Source organism: Bolinopsis microptera, chromosome 11, assembly GCF_026151205.1.
Source record: "Bolinopsis microptera isolate Bmic1 chromosome 11, MBARI_Bmic_1.0, whole genome shotgun sequence".
NCBI lineage: Eukaryota > Metazoa > Ctenophora > Tentaculata > Lobata > Bolinopsidae > Bolinopsis > Bolinopsis microptera.
The window spans coordinates 16,308,583-16,326,352 of NC_087082.1; the positions used below are offsets into that span (position 1 = coordinate 16,308,583).

At 37.5% G+C, this 17,770-nt stretch overlaps 2 protein-coding genes and 1 long non-coding RNA gene across 3 annotated transcripts; 2 read left to right on the plus strand and 1 right to left on the minus strand.

Moving 5' to 3' along the window:
• The first annotated feature begins 839 nt into the window (after positions 1–839).
• LOC134822651 (presequence protease, mitochondrial-like) lies at positions 840–3,916 on the plus strand. Its single transcript, XM_063833821.1, has one exon. It carries the CDS (start codon positions 855–857, stop codon positions 3,837–3,839), a length of 2,985 nt encoding a protein of 994 aa, XP_063689891.1. The 5' UTR covers positions 840–854; the 3' UTR covers positions 3,840–3,916.
• A 252-nt stretch (positions 3,917–4,168) lies between these two features.
• On the plus strand, positions 4,169–8,922 carry LOC134822708 (dnaJ homolog subfamily B member 4-like). Its single transcript, XM_063833907.1, has 8 exons — positions 4,169–4,329; positions 4,486–4,704; positions 5,021–5,197; positions 5,395–5,490; positions 5,773–5,844; positions 6,103–6,184; positions 6,478–6,566; positions 8,083–8,922. The coding sequence occupies exons 1-8, from the start codon at positions 4,171–4,173 to the stop codon at positions 8,266–8,268; spliced, it is 1,080 nt and encodes a 359-aa protein (XP_063689977.1). The 5' UTR covers positions 4,169–4,170; the 3' UTR covers positions 8,269–8,922.
• A 7,824-nt stretch (positions 8,923–16,746) lies between these two features.
• Positions 16,747–17,442, minus strand: LOC134823524 (uncharacterized). The gene is made up of 3 exons (XR_010161310.1): positions 17,356–17,442; positions 17,142–17,211; positions 16,747–16,989 (listed from the first exon to the last, which is right to left on the minus strand). It is a non-coding gene; the product is annotated as an uncharacterized LOC134823524 (long non-coding RNA).
• Between the last annotated feature and the right edge of the window lie 328 nt (positions 17,443–17,770).

A 17,770-nucleotide genomic window follows, 5' to 3' on the forward strand; every position in this document is an offset into this window, starting at 1 on the left:
ATGTTTTGTTTTGGGAAAAACATTAGGGCTAATAATAATGCAGCTGGAACTTGGAAGATGAAGCGTGACAAGCATAGTACCTCACTCCTTGACTATCATCACCAATAAGGGTCTGGTGTTGTAGGTGTGACTCAGCGGAGTGATCGATAAAACCGTGATTGTGAGTTTAGTTACTTGGGAAGTTTGATTAGGTTTAGTTATGTATAGGAGCCATGCCAAAAGATTTTGAATATTGTAAGGTCACCTTTGATCAGAAAATGGTATCTACTCATTGTCAACTTTTGGTTTTCTATATCATAAAAAGAGGCTATTTATAGTAACACCAGATGAACTATACGAGGGTGCCGAAATTTTAGATCACAAAAACCTATTTTCTGCCGTTTCTACTGTTATTTACCAAAATCTTTTTCCATCTGTCAGTCATCATGAAGAATGCTTGGTTTTCTTCTATGTTTGTACTTATTAATATTATAGATATATATATGTAGAGGTCCCTACAAGCAAATACCTACTATAAAAAAATGTTTGTAATGAATTTTATTGTCCATTGTTAATGAAATCAATTAACTTCTCAGCCAAAATAAAATTCTCAGCCAAAAACATTGGTCAAGAGACACAAACCATGTTTTTAATTGCTCAGACTTATGGCACAATTTTGTAGATAGTCACCCAATTTCATGTTTAAATGACCAAGCTAATGGTAAACTAAGTTTAAAACAACAACAAATATATGTGCTAAACAGTGACTCTCCTCTGATTGCTGGTTTTAATGAATTGATAAAATGCTCAAATCCTAATTGCACAGTTTACATTCGTTTTATCTTTAGTGAATTTAAATTATTAACAATTGCAGGATGTACAGATGTTTGAGGAAGTTGAAAAATGTGGGTCTTCGTCAAATTGCTCAGAGAAGATGCTTGTACACTGCTGGAGAAAAGTTACACGGGTACACTGTGACATCTGTAGATGAAGTAGCAGACTTTAACCTCACCTCTGTTGAATTAATTCATGACAAGACGGGGGCAAGACATTGTCATGTCATTAAGGATGATTCCAACAATTGCTTCAGTGTAGGGTTTGCCACCACGCCACGTGATGATACAGGAGTTGCACACATTCTGGAACACACAGCTCTATGTGGCTCTCACAAGTATCCTGTAAGAGATCCCTTCTTTAAAATGTTAACTCGTTCTTTTTCTACCTTCATGAACGCATTTACTGGACCAGACTTTACGATGTATCCCTTCTCCACACAGAATGAGCAGGATTTTTATAATCTACTGTCCGTTTACTGTGATGCAGCTCTTTTTCCGAACCTTAACAAGTTGGATTTCTTGCAAGAGGGCTGGAGACTAGAGCATTCTGATGCACAGGACATCACATCTGACATTGTGTTTAAGGGGGTAGTTTTCAATGAAATGAAGGGTTATACCAACAATACAGGATACATATTTGGGCAGAGTGTACTCAACGGACTACTTCCTAGTCATACATATGGTAGTTGTAGTGGGGGAGATCCGCTAGCAATTCCCAGTCTCTCACATGATCAGCTAGTGAACTTCCACAGCTCACACTACCATCCCAGCAATGCTACTTTCTATACTTATGGCGATCTGCCCCTCGAAAAACACTTAGAAAAAATTGGGGAAGTGGTCAGTAAGTTTGAGCCAATTTCTCCCAACACCCTTGTTCCATCTGAGCAGAGCTGGTCTGATCCCAGAGAGATAACTGTGAGAGGACCCCACGACCCTAGTGTGTCTGATAATGAGAATAATCTAACTGTTGCTGTAAGTTACAAGTTGCCTACTCTCAATGATAGGTATAACAATACTGCTTTGTCAGTTGTGACAGATGTGCTAACTTCAGGAACGCAGAGCAAGTTTTACGAAGCTCTGATAATCTCAGGACTAGGGAGTGATTTTGCTCCAGGAACTGGTCTTCACTCCTACACTAAAGACAGCTACTTTACAATAGGTGTGAAGGGAGTGGCTAAAGATCAGGTGGAAAAGGTGTTGCAAGCCATTGAAGAGGTATGGAATGAGGTCGTTGAGGAGGGGTGTGATGAGGTACAAGTTGCTGCCATCCTCCATCAGATAGAAATCTCCAAGAAACATCAGACGACCTCATTTGGACTGAATCTGGGTGTTGGAGTGCTAGCGGCCTGGTTACACGGTGCAAAACCTGCTGATTACATCCAGCTGAACACTCATCTCGATCGGTTCAAAGAGCTGGAGAGTTGTGGGAATCACATAAAGGATCTTGTAAAGGAGCATTTTGTGGACAACCAGCACAAACTAACCGTTACATTAGTTCCAGATGAAGAGTATGGGAAAAAGCTAGGAGAAAGAGAAGAGGAGATGTTAAGAGAGAAAACATCTCAACTTAGCCAAACAGACAAGGAGGAGCTACAGAAACAGGCATCAGAACTGAAATCTGCTCAGGATACTGTGCAGGATATGTCATGTTTACCATGTATCCAGCTGGGTGACGTACCACTTACATCCCTACACTACCCGGTACACAGTACCAGTATTGAGGGGGTACCTGTTCAGATATACACAGGACCTACCAATGGTATTTCATACTTCAGATGTCTCATTTCAGATTGTGATCTGGCTGATGAACAGGAATCAGTGCTACCTTTGTACAGTAGTATTTTGAGTGAGGTGGGTGCCGGTGGGAGGACTTATCAGGATTGTGACTTACAGAAAATGCTGAGGACAGGAAAATTCTCATGTTCAACCCACACTGCTGCGGACAAAGATCAAATAGATAAATACAAGTTGGGGACTCTACTGAGTTCATTTTGCTTGAATGATAACCTCCCTTACATGTACTCTCTGTGGCAGGAGTTGCTGTCTAAGCCACACTTCAACGAAACAGACAGGATCAAAGCTCTTCTGGATGCTGACGTAGCAGGACAAAAGGACCACATAACTGGTTCAGGTCACCAGTTTGCTCTCACAAGATCACGCTCACACATATCACCTCTGGGAGAGCTCAGTGAGCAGATGGGTGGCTTCAAACAGGCCCAAACAGTACAGCAGTTCCACTCAGGTGACATACAGAAGCTTGTAAGTGAGGTGGCGGGTACACACGTGTCACACCAAGACAGGTCACTGTTCAGCATGGCCCTCAATACTACTCCAGATAAAGTGGATGAGAACTTGGAGGCTCTCTCTCAGCTGCTGAGAGGAGTTCCTGATATTAAATCCGGCAAGGACTACGGTATAATTTCTAGAGATATTGTTTCAGTGGACAGTGTGAACGAGTTTATTGAGATCAGTAACTTGGGAGTGAACTTCTGCGCCAGGTCGTACCGGGCAGTACCGGCCGCTCACCCGGACTCTCCTACACTAACCCTCCTCGGTTCTTTACTCTCCTCCAAGTTCCTTCACCGAGAGATCAGAGAGAAGGGCGGAGCGTATGGCAGCGGTGCTATGATGCAACAGCAAGCCTTCTCTTTCTTCTCCTATAGAGATCCAAATAACTTATCCACTTTATCTGTATTCGATCAAGCTATCACGTGGGCCACTCAGGGATCTTTCAGTGACGAGCAGCTTCAAGAAGCTAAGATATCAGTGATAGGGAAACTAGACGCTCCTATAGCCCCAGGATCTAGAGGTCTTTCTGAATTCTCTGGTGGTTTAAACTTTGATCAGAGACAGGCTTTTAGGACGGGTATATTAAATGCGTCCCGGTCTGACTTGCAGCAAGTTGCTGGTCTGTATTTATCAGGGGATAGTCCCCATGGTAATGTGGTAGTTGGTGCTGAAACTGAGACTGCTAAATTCAGAGATTTGGGGTATCGTATTGATACTTTTGGCCAAAACAACTGAGCACAAGATTTCAATAATGCTGTTTTCTATTAGAATTGCCGTGACCTGCTTATTTTTGATTGATAACTTTTTATTGCTTTCATGGTTTAATTTATTATGTTGATTAGTACACTGTCAAATCATCTGCTCTTTTACATCTAGGCCGAGTCGATAGTGACAGGAGATCTTGTTTTATTGGGAGCTGGAAACAACAAAATAATTAATTGAAATTAAAATTTAATAATTAAGTTTTAGTTGTATTGTCAAGAAGGTTGAGTTAAGATGATGATATTTATATTAAGATCAGTATGATTACACTTTTCTAATTCATTAACTATGCGATAAGGTCATTATGGGTAAAGATTACTACCAAGTTCTCGGAGTGAATAAAGGAGCAAGTGCTGAGGAGATCAAGAAAGCTTACAGAAAATCAGCACTGAAATTTCATCCTGACAAAAATAAAAATCCTGGAGCAGAGGATAAGTTTAAAGAAATCGCTGAGGCATTCGAAGTGAGGCTCTTACCGTGGTGGATACAGTTATTTCGATTTTTCACTTCAGAATATGTATTTTAAATTTACCTAGATCTTGTCTGTTCCTGAATTTATCTGATGTCACGTGATAATTGGAACTAATTAACTAATTAACCTAATTAAACCATGCTCCAGGTATTAAGTGATCCGGATAAGAAGGAGACGTATGACCGGTATGGGGAGGAGGGATTGAAGGGAGGTATGGGAGGAGGACCTGGTCCTGGAGGCGCTAAAAACTTTCACAACTATCAATTTCACGGCGATCCTTTTGCTACTTTCTCTTCTTTCTTCGGAGATGAAGACCCTTTCAAAGACTTGTTTGGAGACAATGGCGGATTCGGTGGCTTCGGTCAAGTTAGTCTTTATTATATACTTTCAAATAGTGTTTACTGTGTGTGTTAATTTTTTACTTTCAGGATTGATTTTAGAGTGTGATAATTTTGTAACAAAATCTTGCAAATAATAATTGTACGTGATTAATAGTTGGTAGGGGTTTTCACAGAGCAAATTAATGACAATAAAGGATAAAAAATACCAAAGTTTTAGCCCTAAAAGGAATGATTGTTATGAGATGCTACCAACATGACCGTCTATCATTAGTTCACCCGTTATTGGCCCTATTATTTATGTACATTGTACAACCTATAAATAAACCTTGACACATTTTCAGCGAATGGGTGGTGGAATGCCTGGAGGAATGGGAGGATTTGGAGGGATGGGTGGAATGCCTAGTGGTATGGGTGGAATGCCCGGTGGTATGGGTGGTGGTATGCCAGGTGGGTCTGGTATGTTTGGAATGCCTGGAGGATTTGGAGGAGGTTCTCCAAAGCAAGCAGCTATTGAGAAGGTGAGTTGTAGAAATTAGAATTCTTTAAAGAAGTCATATTATAATATTTTGTAAATGTGTTAAAATCTAACTGTTGCTTCGCCTTCCTGTGCAAACTGTATTATATCAGTACATGGTGTAATTGTAAAGGTACCAGAAGGCAGTAATGCATAACTTGTATTATATCAGTTTCACAGTAATACTCCAATATTCCTCAGACTATACCGTTATCTCTTGAGGAACTGTACGAGGGATGCTCTAAGAAGATGAAGATAACACGAACAATCCATCAGAATAATGGTACATCATCGCAGGTAAACTGTTTTCAGGGTACATCACTGACAGTTAAAGTGATGTTAGCATGAACATACTACTACTTCCATGTAAGATAATGTTAATTGCTTCATCGCCTTGTGTGTTTATAATTGTTACGGACATGAAGGGAAACACACAAATGAGGCTTGAAATCTTCGTTTAAAAACATCATGAGAGCCTCAAATAATAGATTTGAGGTGTTGTAAGGTAATTTAACCACGTGATCTAACCACGTGATCTAATTTAACCACGTGATCTAACTGATACTATAATGTCAACAGGATGAGAACATCTTGACTCTGAACATTAAACCCGGATGGAAAGCTGGAACTAAGTTAACATTCCCTAATGAGGTAGAACATTTTAACAGATCTATTACTAGGTTTAGTAATAAGGTTAATGGTTATTGGGTTTCATAAATGGCTAGAAATGAGCATTTTAATAATTTCCATACAACTTTACGACGCTCAAATACCACAATTTAGTGTATATTTTGACCTTAATCATCCAAATAAATAATAATTTAAAAAGGGTCCCGACACTCGTATCCACGCAACCCTGCTCAAATGGTGTAAAATCTAGCCAGAAGTATTAAATATGTTTCCATTTAGGGCGACGTGTATCCAGGTAAGAAAGCTCAGGACGTTGTATTCATAATTGCAGAAAAACCTCATTCTTTCTTCAAACGAGAAGGTAATTGGTTTAATAAGATAATTAGTTAATTATTAATGTCTTTACATTGGTTTCCGGAGATAAGGTGAATTAGTATATATATATATATATATAAATTGTATAAAGATTGCGGCTTTATACAAGTCAATTTACCATTCAATAATAAGATAAAAACTATTTAACATTTTGAAAACTTACTCCAAATACTCCTCCTGTGCGTGTGTTTGTTAATAAAATAATATGACTGCCAGGTAATAACATTTATCGTAAGATTAAAAACCAGATAAGATACTTACAACAGGTAATTATTCCAGGTAACGATCTCCACTACACAGCTCAGATATCCTTAGTGGAGGCGCTGTGTGGTAACATGGAGCTAGTTGTTCCTGCCATCACACAAGAGGTAATTACATCTCACTTACAGTTACTTACAGTTACTTATATGTTAATTATTTAATTATCTGTTAATTACATGTTATTTATTTGTGAGGTTCTTCATCAAGAACGCTGTTACTAAGTACCTAGTTACTAGAGTAGTTACTAAGTAGTTACTAAGTACCTAGTTACTAGAGTAGTTACTAAGTAGTTACTAAAGTAGTTACTAAGTAGTTACTAAAGTAGTTACTAAGTAGTTACTAAAGTAGTTACTAAGTAGTTACTAAAGTAGTTACTAAGTAGTTACTAAGTAGTTACTAAGTAGTTACTAAAGTAGTTACTAAGTAGTTACTAAAGTAGTTACTAAGTAGTTACTAAAGTAGTTACTAAGTAGTTACTAAAGTAGTTACTAAGTAGTTACTAAAGTAGTTACTAAGTAGTTACTAAAGTAGTTACTAAGTAGTTACTAAAGTAGTTACTAAGTAGTTACTAAAAGTTCACCCTCAGACAGTTTTTGCTCATATTTATTTCTTGTCTGAGATACACATAACAAGATAACAGATATATACTGTAGTCGCAGATCAAAGGGTTTTTAGTTAAGCTATATATATATATATAGAAATATAAGGGTTATATATAACCCTTATATTTCTCATGCTTCAAGTAAACAAGTAAACAAGGTTAACCACTTAAAATAGCAAATTCACCATAATAAACCCTCCAATTATTACATTACGTCCATATAATAGGGTGTTACTTGAGACTCGTGTCCAAATCTTGAATGGCTCTCAAAATCTAATTTTTGTTTTAAATTGTAGACAAATTATTACATTTTGAAATACATAATACACATGTATAATGTATAATGTATATATACATCTATACTATAATTTAAACTTGACGAAATTTCCCCGGCAACGGGGACATAGAAGAAAAAACACCGAAAATCGACCTCAAAATGACCCTCTGGTGAAATCAAACCCAGCTCGCAAATGGAGTTGAAACCTCGCCATTTTTAGCAGGGTTGTAGAAAAAGGATAGGAATAGGCTATAGCATTCTTAGAATTTTGATTTAGGCTTTAGATTTTTTATAATTAACGTCGGAAGTGAGGTAAAATAACCCTTAGAATAATGTCGTTATTTTAGCAAAGGTTTACTGCGCTGTTGCGTAGCAACGTTAAAATGCACGTGCGCGAGCAAGAACATCTTAACTACGCGCGTTGTTATGCTGTATGCTACGTCATAATTTCAAAACTAGCTCACATTTACGCTCACGCTATGATTTATATTCATAACTTTGGTTGTGATTGGTATTTTTTGATGCGGTAAAAGGTATCGTTTTGGGAATCCGAATACTAACAACGCTGTCGCCATTGTTAGATAAATTCCATTATGTCTACAGTATAACAGAGCTATATGATGAAGAGAAATTAAAACATAACTGATTTTTAAAATTTCCTCGAACAAAGCTTTCGACTAGCGGGTTTCTAGTGTATAATAATGTATAATGTATATGGAATAAGTAACAATTATCATCTCCTCAGAAAGTGCCTATACCACTAGGAAACAACACAATCAAACCTGGCTCTAAACGCAAGATAAAAGGGTACGGAATGCCAATCAGCAAGCAACTGGGACAATACGGCGACATGTTGGTCACAATTAATGTGGATTTTCCTATGTCACTGTCAGATCAGCAGAAATCTGAAGTGAGGAGGATCTTCAGTTGAGTCACGTGATCTTATGTACAGTTTTGGGAGTGTTTATAAGACTGTTTATAAGCGGGAGTGTTTCCGGGAGAATTTCCACTCTAATAGATTGTGGTATGTAGCTACAAGTGAACTGTTACTTGTGAGGTTATTACAAGTAAGACATTCAGAACTGAGCTGCGAGTACTGATTCTGGGCCAAAATTATTGTACAATTTTAATTAAATATGGCTTGTTTACTTCATAGATTTTTGGGTTCTTACTTCTAACTAATTTCGAAAAGATTGTTTTAAAAATTTGTTTGTTAACAATTAAATGTTCTACATTCATGTAGTAAACCACTGTACCACGGAAAAGCTTATAAAATTGGGTCATCTACTTCTGAAACGCCGCATAGCATGTTTGAAACGTTTATTATACTTCGCCACCGGTTACAAAATACAATCATGAATAATTTTATTGTTCATTATAGTAATGGAAATAGATGACCTTCAGGAACAGCGAACTAGCTATTATCAATTATTGTCAGATGAAGATATATGAGACGTACAAGTTTAAGATATCAACGCATGAAAGCATGATTTAGCGTAAATATTTTTATACTTCGAAAGAATTTACGTTTACATTGAATATTTATTGTAAAACTGTACTGTTCTACTGTTAAATTGTGATTTTACAAAATGTACAGGGTGGGCCAAAAGTCAGTGTGCAAACGTTGGCCTTAATAGCTCAGTCACTGAGTGCCCAATTGAAATACTTCCTTCTGGTATGACTTAGTACCACCACTGGTTCGAGGAATTGTCAACTCGAAAAATATTCGCGTTCATTTTTTTCAAATGGATGTTCATTTTCACATTTATTTGATAGTTTGGATAGTCGGATCAAGCTAAATGTTATTGAATTGTGTTTGGCCATTCGAATTACGTTTGTCCTGAAAGAATTAGAACTGTAGCTTCTCAGATGACCGAGATTTGAAGCATAACGAGTATATTCATTACGTGTGATCAGGTGATTGGTTTACCTAATCACGTGATAAGGTGACCCCGTTAACGACCCCGTTAAACATTATGGGAATTGTTAAGGGTGCCCAATTAAGGTGTCGTGTCACGGTGTCACATAATCACCCAGTCAATTTTGTTAACGAGATACACAAAATGCTTGATAACTTCGTCATTTCTAATCCGTTTTGCCTCATGTTTTCAGATCATATGCAACATTTGATAATCTACAGTCTCTAAAAAAAATTAGGCGTTCAGCATGTTCAGAGAAAACAATATAGGTGTTTTAATATTGAATGGGCGTGGTCTAAAATATTCGAATTTTCAAATTTTGACGACGGAATCCTCGAACCAGTAAGTACAGTATGCCATCTGCAAAGCAACAGCTCTCAAATATAAAACACGGCGGAGGTATAAGACCCAACGTTTGCACACTGACTTTTGGCCCACCCTGTATATTTCCGTTTAAATTTCATTCTAGCTTATTTGGTAAAAACTAAAAGATCTGATTTGTATATTTACAAAAAATAGTATTTATAAATACAGTTTTGTTGATCATTGCTTTTTGGGACCACTTCAATATCGTTTATTCTCTGTGTTTTAAGGAACAATTCCTCGCGATTCTTCTTTACTCAGATTTAATAATTGTATGTAGAAGTTACAAAGTACAGAACTGTAGATTATTATCGGCCAACATACATGATTTGTTTTTGATGATAAGTTGATCGAAAAAGGAGAAAGCCAACTTATAGGGAATCAAAATTATTTCATTAATTTATCATGGGTTAAACGCACTAAAAACCACACCTTATATTTTTCATTTATTATATTTTTTAAAGTTCACATAAAAGTATATTGAATCAAATTTTCCGCCAATTCACGGTTGAAAATAATGCCCAGGATTAATTCTGCCAGATCAAGGCAATCAACAAAACCAGTACTTTCATTAGCACCACTCTTTTGTTTGAAACGATGCGACATTGCTATTGGTCGATACTGTTAACTTAAATGTCATACTTGTGCCATCTCTCTCTGATTGTCGTCATCTGTTTATCTATTGACAATGAACTGTCCGACCTGCACTACGTTGCAGCTCTCTGCCAGAGTCAAATATTTCGGAGACATTTAGACACGCATCATCCGTCAATCATATATTCACTAAAATTCGAATCTTAATTCTTAAATGATATTAAACTTCAAGCTCTCCTAAATCTATTGTTAATAATGCTCCATGTGTTTTTTAGCTCCCTTGTCAGCTTTCTTATCTTTTAAAAAAAAATCAACAGCATTCGTTGTCGACAGATTTATATCATTTAGTTTTCAAGGACAATTGATAACATGTAATTAACATGTAATTAACATGTAATTAACATGTAATTAACATGTAATTAACATGTAACAAACCAAAGTGAAAATTACTTATAATCACGAGACAATATGGGGAGTTTAGTCACTATTATCGTATTATCATCGGCAGCTTACACTCTCAATAAATATTCAAGCTGAAAAACAGAAAATGATGCATACTTGGCTAAATGAATTTCAGAAAATTACCCCTCACAGAAATTAGAGAGGCTACCACGTGGCAACTGTATAACAAAGGAGTAAGCGTCGTGGTTGTAATTTATTCAACGTGTTTCCCAATCCCCGTAATTTTGTTGCCGTTTTGTTTCTCACGCATTTTGAATAATTACTCATAGCCGGCTGCTATTCTATATGTTCACTCGGTAGAATAAATATTCGTGAAAATTGATTAATATGTCTACAGTAACAGTGACACTATTGCACAGTAACAGTGACACTATTGCACAGTAACAGTGACACTATTGCACAGTAACAGTGACACTATTGCACAGTAACAGTAACACTATTGCACAGTAACGGGGGGGTACCAATGGCATAAATGGCATAATGGAGAATTGGCCAATAAAAATTTCCATTTATGCCATAAAACGTATGCCATTTATGCCATTTTTGATATAATACATTTCTATTTTCTTTATTTGTCATATGAATCTTTAACGATCATTCCAAGCGTTATAAAGCATGAAACATGTCTTTTATTCAAGTACTAATAATAATTTGCGAATTTAAAGTCAAATATGAAGACCTAAATTCATGGCATAAATGGAGAATTGGCCAATCAAAATTTCCATTTATGCCATAAAACGTATGCCATTTATGCCATTTTATGCCATTGGTACCCCCCACAGTAACAGTGACACTATTGCACAGTAACAGTAACACTATTGCACAGTAACAGTGACACTATTGCACAGTAACAGTAACACTATTGCACAGTAACAGTGAGACTATTGCACAGTAACAGTGACACTATTGCACAGTAACAGTGACACTATTGCACAGTAACAGTGACACTATTGCACAGTAACAGTAACACTATTGCACAGTAACAGTGACACTATTGCACAGTAACAGTGACACTATTGCACAGTAACAGTGACACTATTGCACAGTAACAGTGACACTATTGCACAGTAACAGTGACACTATTGCACAGTAACAGTGACACTATTGCACAGTAACAGTGACACTATTGCACAGTAACAGTGACACTATTGCACAGTAACAGTGACACTATTGCACAGTAACAGTGACACTATTGCACAGTAACAGTGACACTATTGCACAGTAACAGTGACACTATTGCACAGTAACATTGACACTATTGCACAGTAACAGTGACACTATTGCACAGTAACAGTGACACTATTGCACAGTAACAGTGACACTATTGCACAGTAACAGTGACACTATTGCACAGTAACAGTGACACTATTGCACAGTAACAGTGACACTATTGCACAGTAACAGTGACACTATTGCACAGTAACAGTGACACTATTGCACAGTAACAGTGACACTATTGCACAGTAACAGTGACACTATTGCACAGTAACAGTGACACTATTGCACAGTAACAGTGACACTATTGCACAGTAACAGTGACACTATTGCACAGTAACAGTGACACTATTGCACAGTAACAGTGACACTATTGCACAGTAACAGTGACACTATTGCACAGTAACAGTGACACTATTGCACAGTAACAGTGACACTATTGCACAGTAACAGTGACACTATTGAACAGTAACAGTGACACTATTGCACAGTAACAGTGACACTATTGCACACGGTGCTGGTTTCGTGGTGACCTCATCAGGTTTATACTCTTGTTTGTTGAGATGTTAGGGAGCTGCTGGATGGTGGTTGATATCACCCTCCTCTCTACTTCCACCCTCCTCTGCTACCTAGGCTACAGTTTCATCTTCAACATGTTCAGAAACAAGCCTAGTCTGGGTGTGGCCAGGACGGAGAAATACTGGGGGTTCTCCCTTGGAGTGTCAGATATTATCGCTGCTTCCATTACTGTTCCTATCTTTATCAGCGGTCTTATCATTCAGAGAGAGTTCCTACCTTGGTGGATCTGTTACTTTGCTGGGTTTGTGGCTAATTTCTATATTTTGTCCTTTATAAACTGTAAGGAAGTTAAAAACAAAGTAAGATAATATGGCTAGTATGTTTGTGTTTCACTGATTTGTAAACTGAAGACGTAAATAAAGATTAAAGTGGGAGTTATTAGGTGAACATGCTTATTAGGTGAACATACTATTAGGTGAACATACTATTAGGTGAACATACTATTAGGTGAACATACTATTAGGTGAACATACTATTAGGTGAACATACTATTAGGTGAACATACTATTAGGTGAACATACTATTAGGTGAACATACTATTAGGTGAACATACTATTAGGTGAACATACTATTAGGTGAACATACTATTAGGTGAACATACTATTAGGTGAACATACTATTAGGTGAACATACTATTGGGTGAACATACTATTGGGTGAACATATTATTGGGTGAACATACTATTGGGTGAACATACTATTGGGTGAACATACTATTAGGTGAACATACTATTAGGTGAACATACTATTGGGTGAACATACTATTAGGTGAACATACTATTAGGTGAACATACTATTAGGTGAACATACTATTAGGTGAACATACTATTGGGTGAACATACTATTGGGTGAACATATTATTGGGTGAACATACTATTGGGTGAACATACTATTGGGTGAACATACTATTAGGTGAACATACTATTAGGTGAACTTACTATTGGGTGAACATACTATTGGGTGAACATACTATTAGGTGAACATACTATTAGGTGAACATACTATTGGGTGAACATACTATTAGGTGAACATACTATTGGGTGAACATACTATTAGGTGAACATACTATTAGGTGTACATACTTCAAATTCCTAACACCCATCTTCCCTGAAGGTTTGTAGACAATATCTACCTCATCTCCTCAGTGTGGAGTATAGTTATGTGGAGTTTGTGTAGACTGCTCCACCTGACCCACCCCCTCTCCCCACACCACCACCTCATCACCCACATCAACGTGGTGGCAGTGTGGGTGGTAGCGGTAGTGGTAGCTCTACTTCCCATCCCTCTCGCCTCCTACCACTTCTCCTCTCACTCTCTGTCTTGTAGTTGTAGCAGTTTACAGTTCAACATGGCCCTGGGTTTGCTGGCTATTGTTATACCTCTCATTATCACAGCTGTTTCCTTCTCCTGGACACTGTACATTGCTAGACACGTGGATAAGGTGAAGAGGAGGAGAAGTACGGCGGATACTCTGTACCCACAACTAGATAAGAATTGTAGGGGATCTAAGAAGAAAGTAACAGAGGGAAGTAATGATGTGTATAGGAAGTGTGGTGGTGGTGGTGATGGTTATGGTAGTTGTGTTGGTTTTAATGGAACAGAACGAGATAGTGATAATACTATATGTGGGGGCGAGTCTCGGCAACTACGTTATAGTGACGGTGAGATGAAAGGAGGAAGTGAAAAGACTCCTCTGCCTCCTGCAACTCCAACAAGAGGAGAAGACATGCACACTAAAAGAAGAAAGATAAAAAACCAGTTTTGGGTGGTAGCAGGAGAACTATCTTTGTCTTATCCTGTCTGTTCATCACACAAGTCATGTCCACTTTACCTATATTCTTGTTGTTTCTTTTAGTTTACTTTAGTGAAAACACAAACTTAATCCCTTCTCTTGAAACCACCACTTTCCTGACAACTTTACTGGTTTGTAACACTGGTATTAACCCTGTTATCAGGATTTTCATTAGACCGGATTATAATAATATGTTAATTAAGGGTTTATTAGATGTCTGGTGTAGACTTCGTGCTATGATGGTTCTGTTTATTTCTTTCGCGTGATTCGTGATCTGGAATTTTGGGTGTAAGAAATGTATTTGGTATTTATTTAACTTGCGAACTAGTTAACGAGAAAGGTGTTCTTATGAACTTTTAAGTACAGTAGATTTATTTGTACTTTGGTATTTAGATAAACTTATCACTGCTAAACAGATAAGATAGTCGTCTAAACCGACTGACGGATGTGTCCCTGCTGGAATTTATATGTTTTATTTTGTTCTGATGGAACAAATAACTGTTGTGTCTGACCTCTGGGTTATTCAAATTCTGTTTCTTGAAGTGAATGGTTGTAGTTTTGTTTTTAGTATCGTGATAATCATTGTAATTCGATAACATGACTTGCTCACACGCTTAATGTAGACCTACATAAATCACAAAAATACCGTACTTCTTGTTATTATTGTTCTCTTGAGGTTCTTGTAATTTCATTCAAGATTACTTCTAAAATATGGTGGTAATGTAACTTACCTTGAAAATATGATTCTTCTAGCATCCGACAGTACAAAATTGTACAAACAATAATGAATAATGGCAAATTTAGCGCACTCGCATTTATAAAACGATTGACGAAAGTTGCGTCGCGCAACATTTACAGCAGTCACATTGCCAGTCTTTCTGGAACGTTCTGGCACAATCTCAAATTTAGGAAAACAATAAAAAATCCTCGAAATGTACGGTTACGTAACCAGTGACTTCGGCATCGGCTGCAGCATGCAATTCAACTATTATATCATCGGAAAATAGCGTCTATGTCTTATCACCGAATTTCGTACAAAAGTGCTGGCGCATAATTTGCGCCAATTTCTTAAAATAAAAACGTCTACAACTATTTCTTATTCCTGTCATCTTTGACATTGATTTAGGGGTCGTTCACGTATAACTGTCACCAAGATGTAAATCAGATCGAACGAGAAATTAGATCGAACGAGAAATTAGATCGAACGGCGTCTCAATTCGATCTGATTTACATCTTGGTCACAGTAACGTGACAGTAACGTCCGCGTCATCACTTTTTGGACAATTTTTAACCCCCCCCCCTCCGTAATCAGTTTTACACATAGCTAGTGTGTCAAAATTACACTAGCGTAATCATTTGAAACCCCCTCGGCTGACTACGTAATATCAAACATGTGAACGACCCCGGACCCCTTATAATGTTTTGAACTTAAAATATGCCTGCTGAACCATGAACGACTTCTGATGAGTCTTATTCTTAATGCCTGGAAAACAGTAATATAAAGGGGGTATAATAATATAAAATGAGGTATAATAGTGTTAGTATAATGAGGGCGACGGTCGTGCTTGCCACATGCCATTAACTACATATACCTCCGATGAATTCCTACTGATCGGCAATAGGATATGTCAATTCCGAGAGGTGATAGGATTTGCTCTCGGACCAGATCACAGATAGGAAATTAAAAACCTATCGAATCCGAGCGCTAATCCTAGCGGAGATCAGAGATAGAATTTACAATTTAACAATTCCGAGTGCCGCGCCGATAGGATTTGCTCTCGGACCCGATAGGATACTTAAATCTTATAGGATTCGAGAGGCTAATCGAATCCGAGCGCTAATCCTAGCGGAGATCAGAGATAGAATTTATGATTTAACAATTCCGAGTGCCGCGCCGATAGGATTTGCTCTCGGACCCGATAGGATACTTAAATCTTATAGGATTCGAGAGGCGATACAATTTCAAATATTGCGGGACCGATATCAGATATAATTGGAAGACGACGCATATCTAACTTTAGGTCAACTTCATGCTTTCTGTCAGTTAACTTCGGCTCTTAAAGCAATAAAGCGTCTTCAAAAACAAAACTGATCCCCAGAGGCAGGCAAGGGGCTGTTAAGATGCGTACTCGGGTTTTCGCACGACAACTTACTTAACGGCCTATTTACTGCTCCAATTTTCCATGACTTCTAGAGATTATTTATTTATTATATTTCATTAAATTGTGATGGTATTAATTTAACTACGTATAATGGGCTCCTTTTAACTAGAGTATGGATATTCAGGTTCCGATATTATGGAATACCTCCCGGTTTGAGACTCACTCAGGGCATAGTTCAACCCCAAACTCTCAGTGTACAATGGTAGATTTATGACAGGAATTTATGTTATAATTATGGACTTCGAACTTTTAGGGGAAATTATGTCTAGAGTTTTAACTTCGAACTTTTAGATGAATTTATATCTGGAAGATAACCAATTAAAACAAGTTAATAAGAATTGTAAAATAATGCAAGACCAATCCAATCGTACATAAAATAAGTGTTCAATCTCATGGTAAAGTCCGTTACCCTAAATCAGTTGGGTAGCTGGGTGATCAATGGGAACTGGTGTGTATTATAACGGGCTGGCTGACTCTCTCTCTGGACGATGGACAGGTAGCTGCTATATCATGGCTACGTTCCTTCAATGCTGCCAACGAGGGCAGAATCCGTGGGAGGGGAATGTCCTAGAAAGGGACAAATTATTAGCAAATGACGGATCAATTAAAGACAATAATATACTAACTAGGATAAAATTAAACAAGATAAAGTTAAATTAGAATGAACTGTAGAATACTAAATATGTAAGAACTTATCAATAAATGCTCAAATGACTTACGAGGTAATAATGTAGGTGCTGCTAAGGTTAGGACAAGCAACCAGGTAGGATAGGCTCACCACAATATTACCTAGGAAGGTATAAACCTATTAGAATTTAATTACTAACCAATCGGGAATGACTTTAGTATTACGAACAATGTGAATCAATAATTGGAATTAACATTGCAATGAACAACATCTAATTAATAGTTTAATAATTATAAAAGCTCTACCTCGAGGAACAAACTTCCTAGCCTATTATGAATTCAACAGAAGCGACGGGAACCAATTGCTATTATCTGGCATGACGTTAGGAAAATCCTGGTGAGAGCAACGGATAGTATTTTACCTCGCAATTATATACAGAACTTGAACTCGTGACTTAATCTTAACCAAATTATGCATGATATTGATACGTCTTAGGAACAAAATACTAAGGTCAATCATTTACAATAAAGGATTACAAACCTATTATGAAACTAGTGACATGGGAGAGAGCGCAGCATACTAACACCAACCCGCCGTGAGGAAAACCAATACGTCGATAAGAGAGGCGTTCGGAAAAGGCTAAAGGCAGACGGCCTGAGAATCTTGTGTGTTCATCTTTTGTATCTAGGTGTTCTGTGGAAGAGGACGCCATGGAAAGAC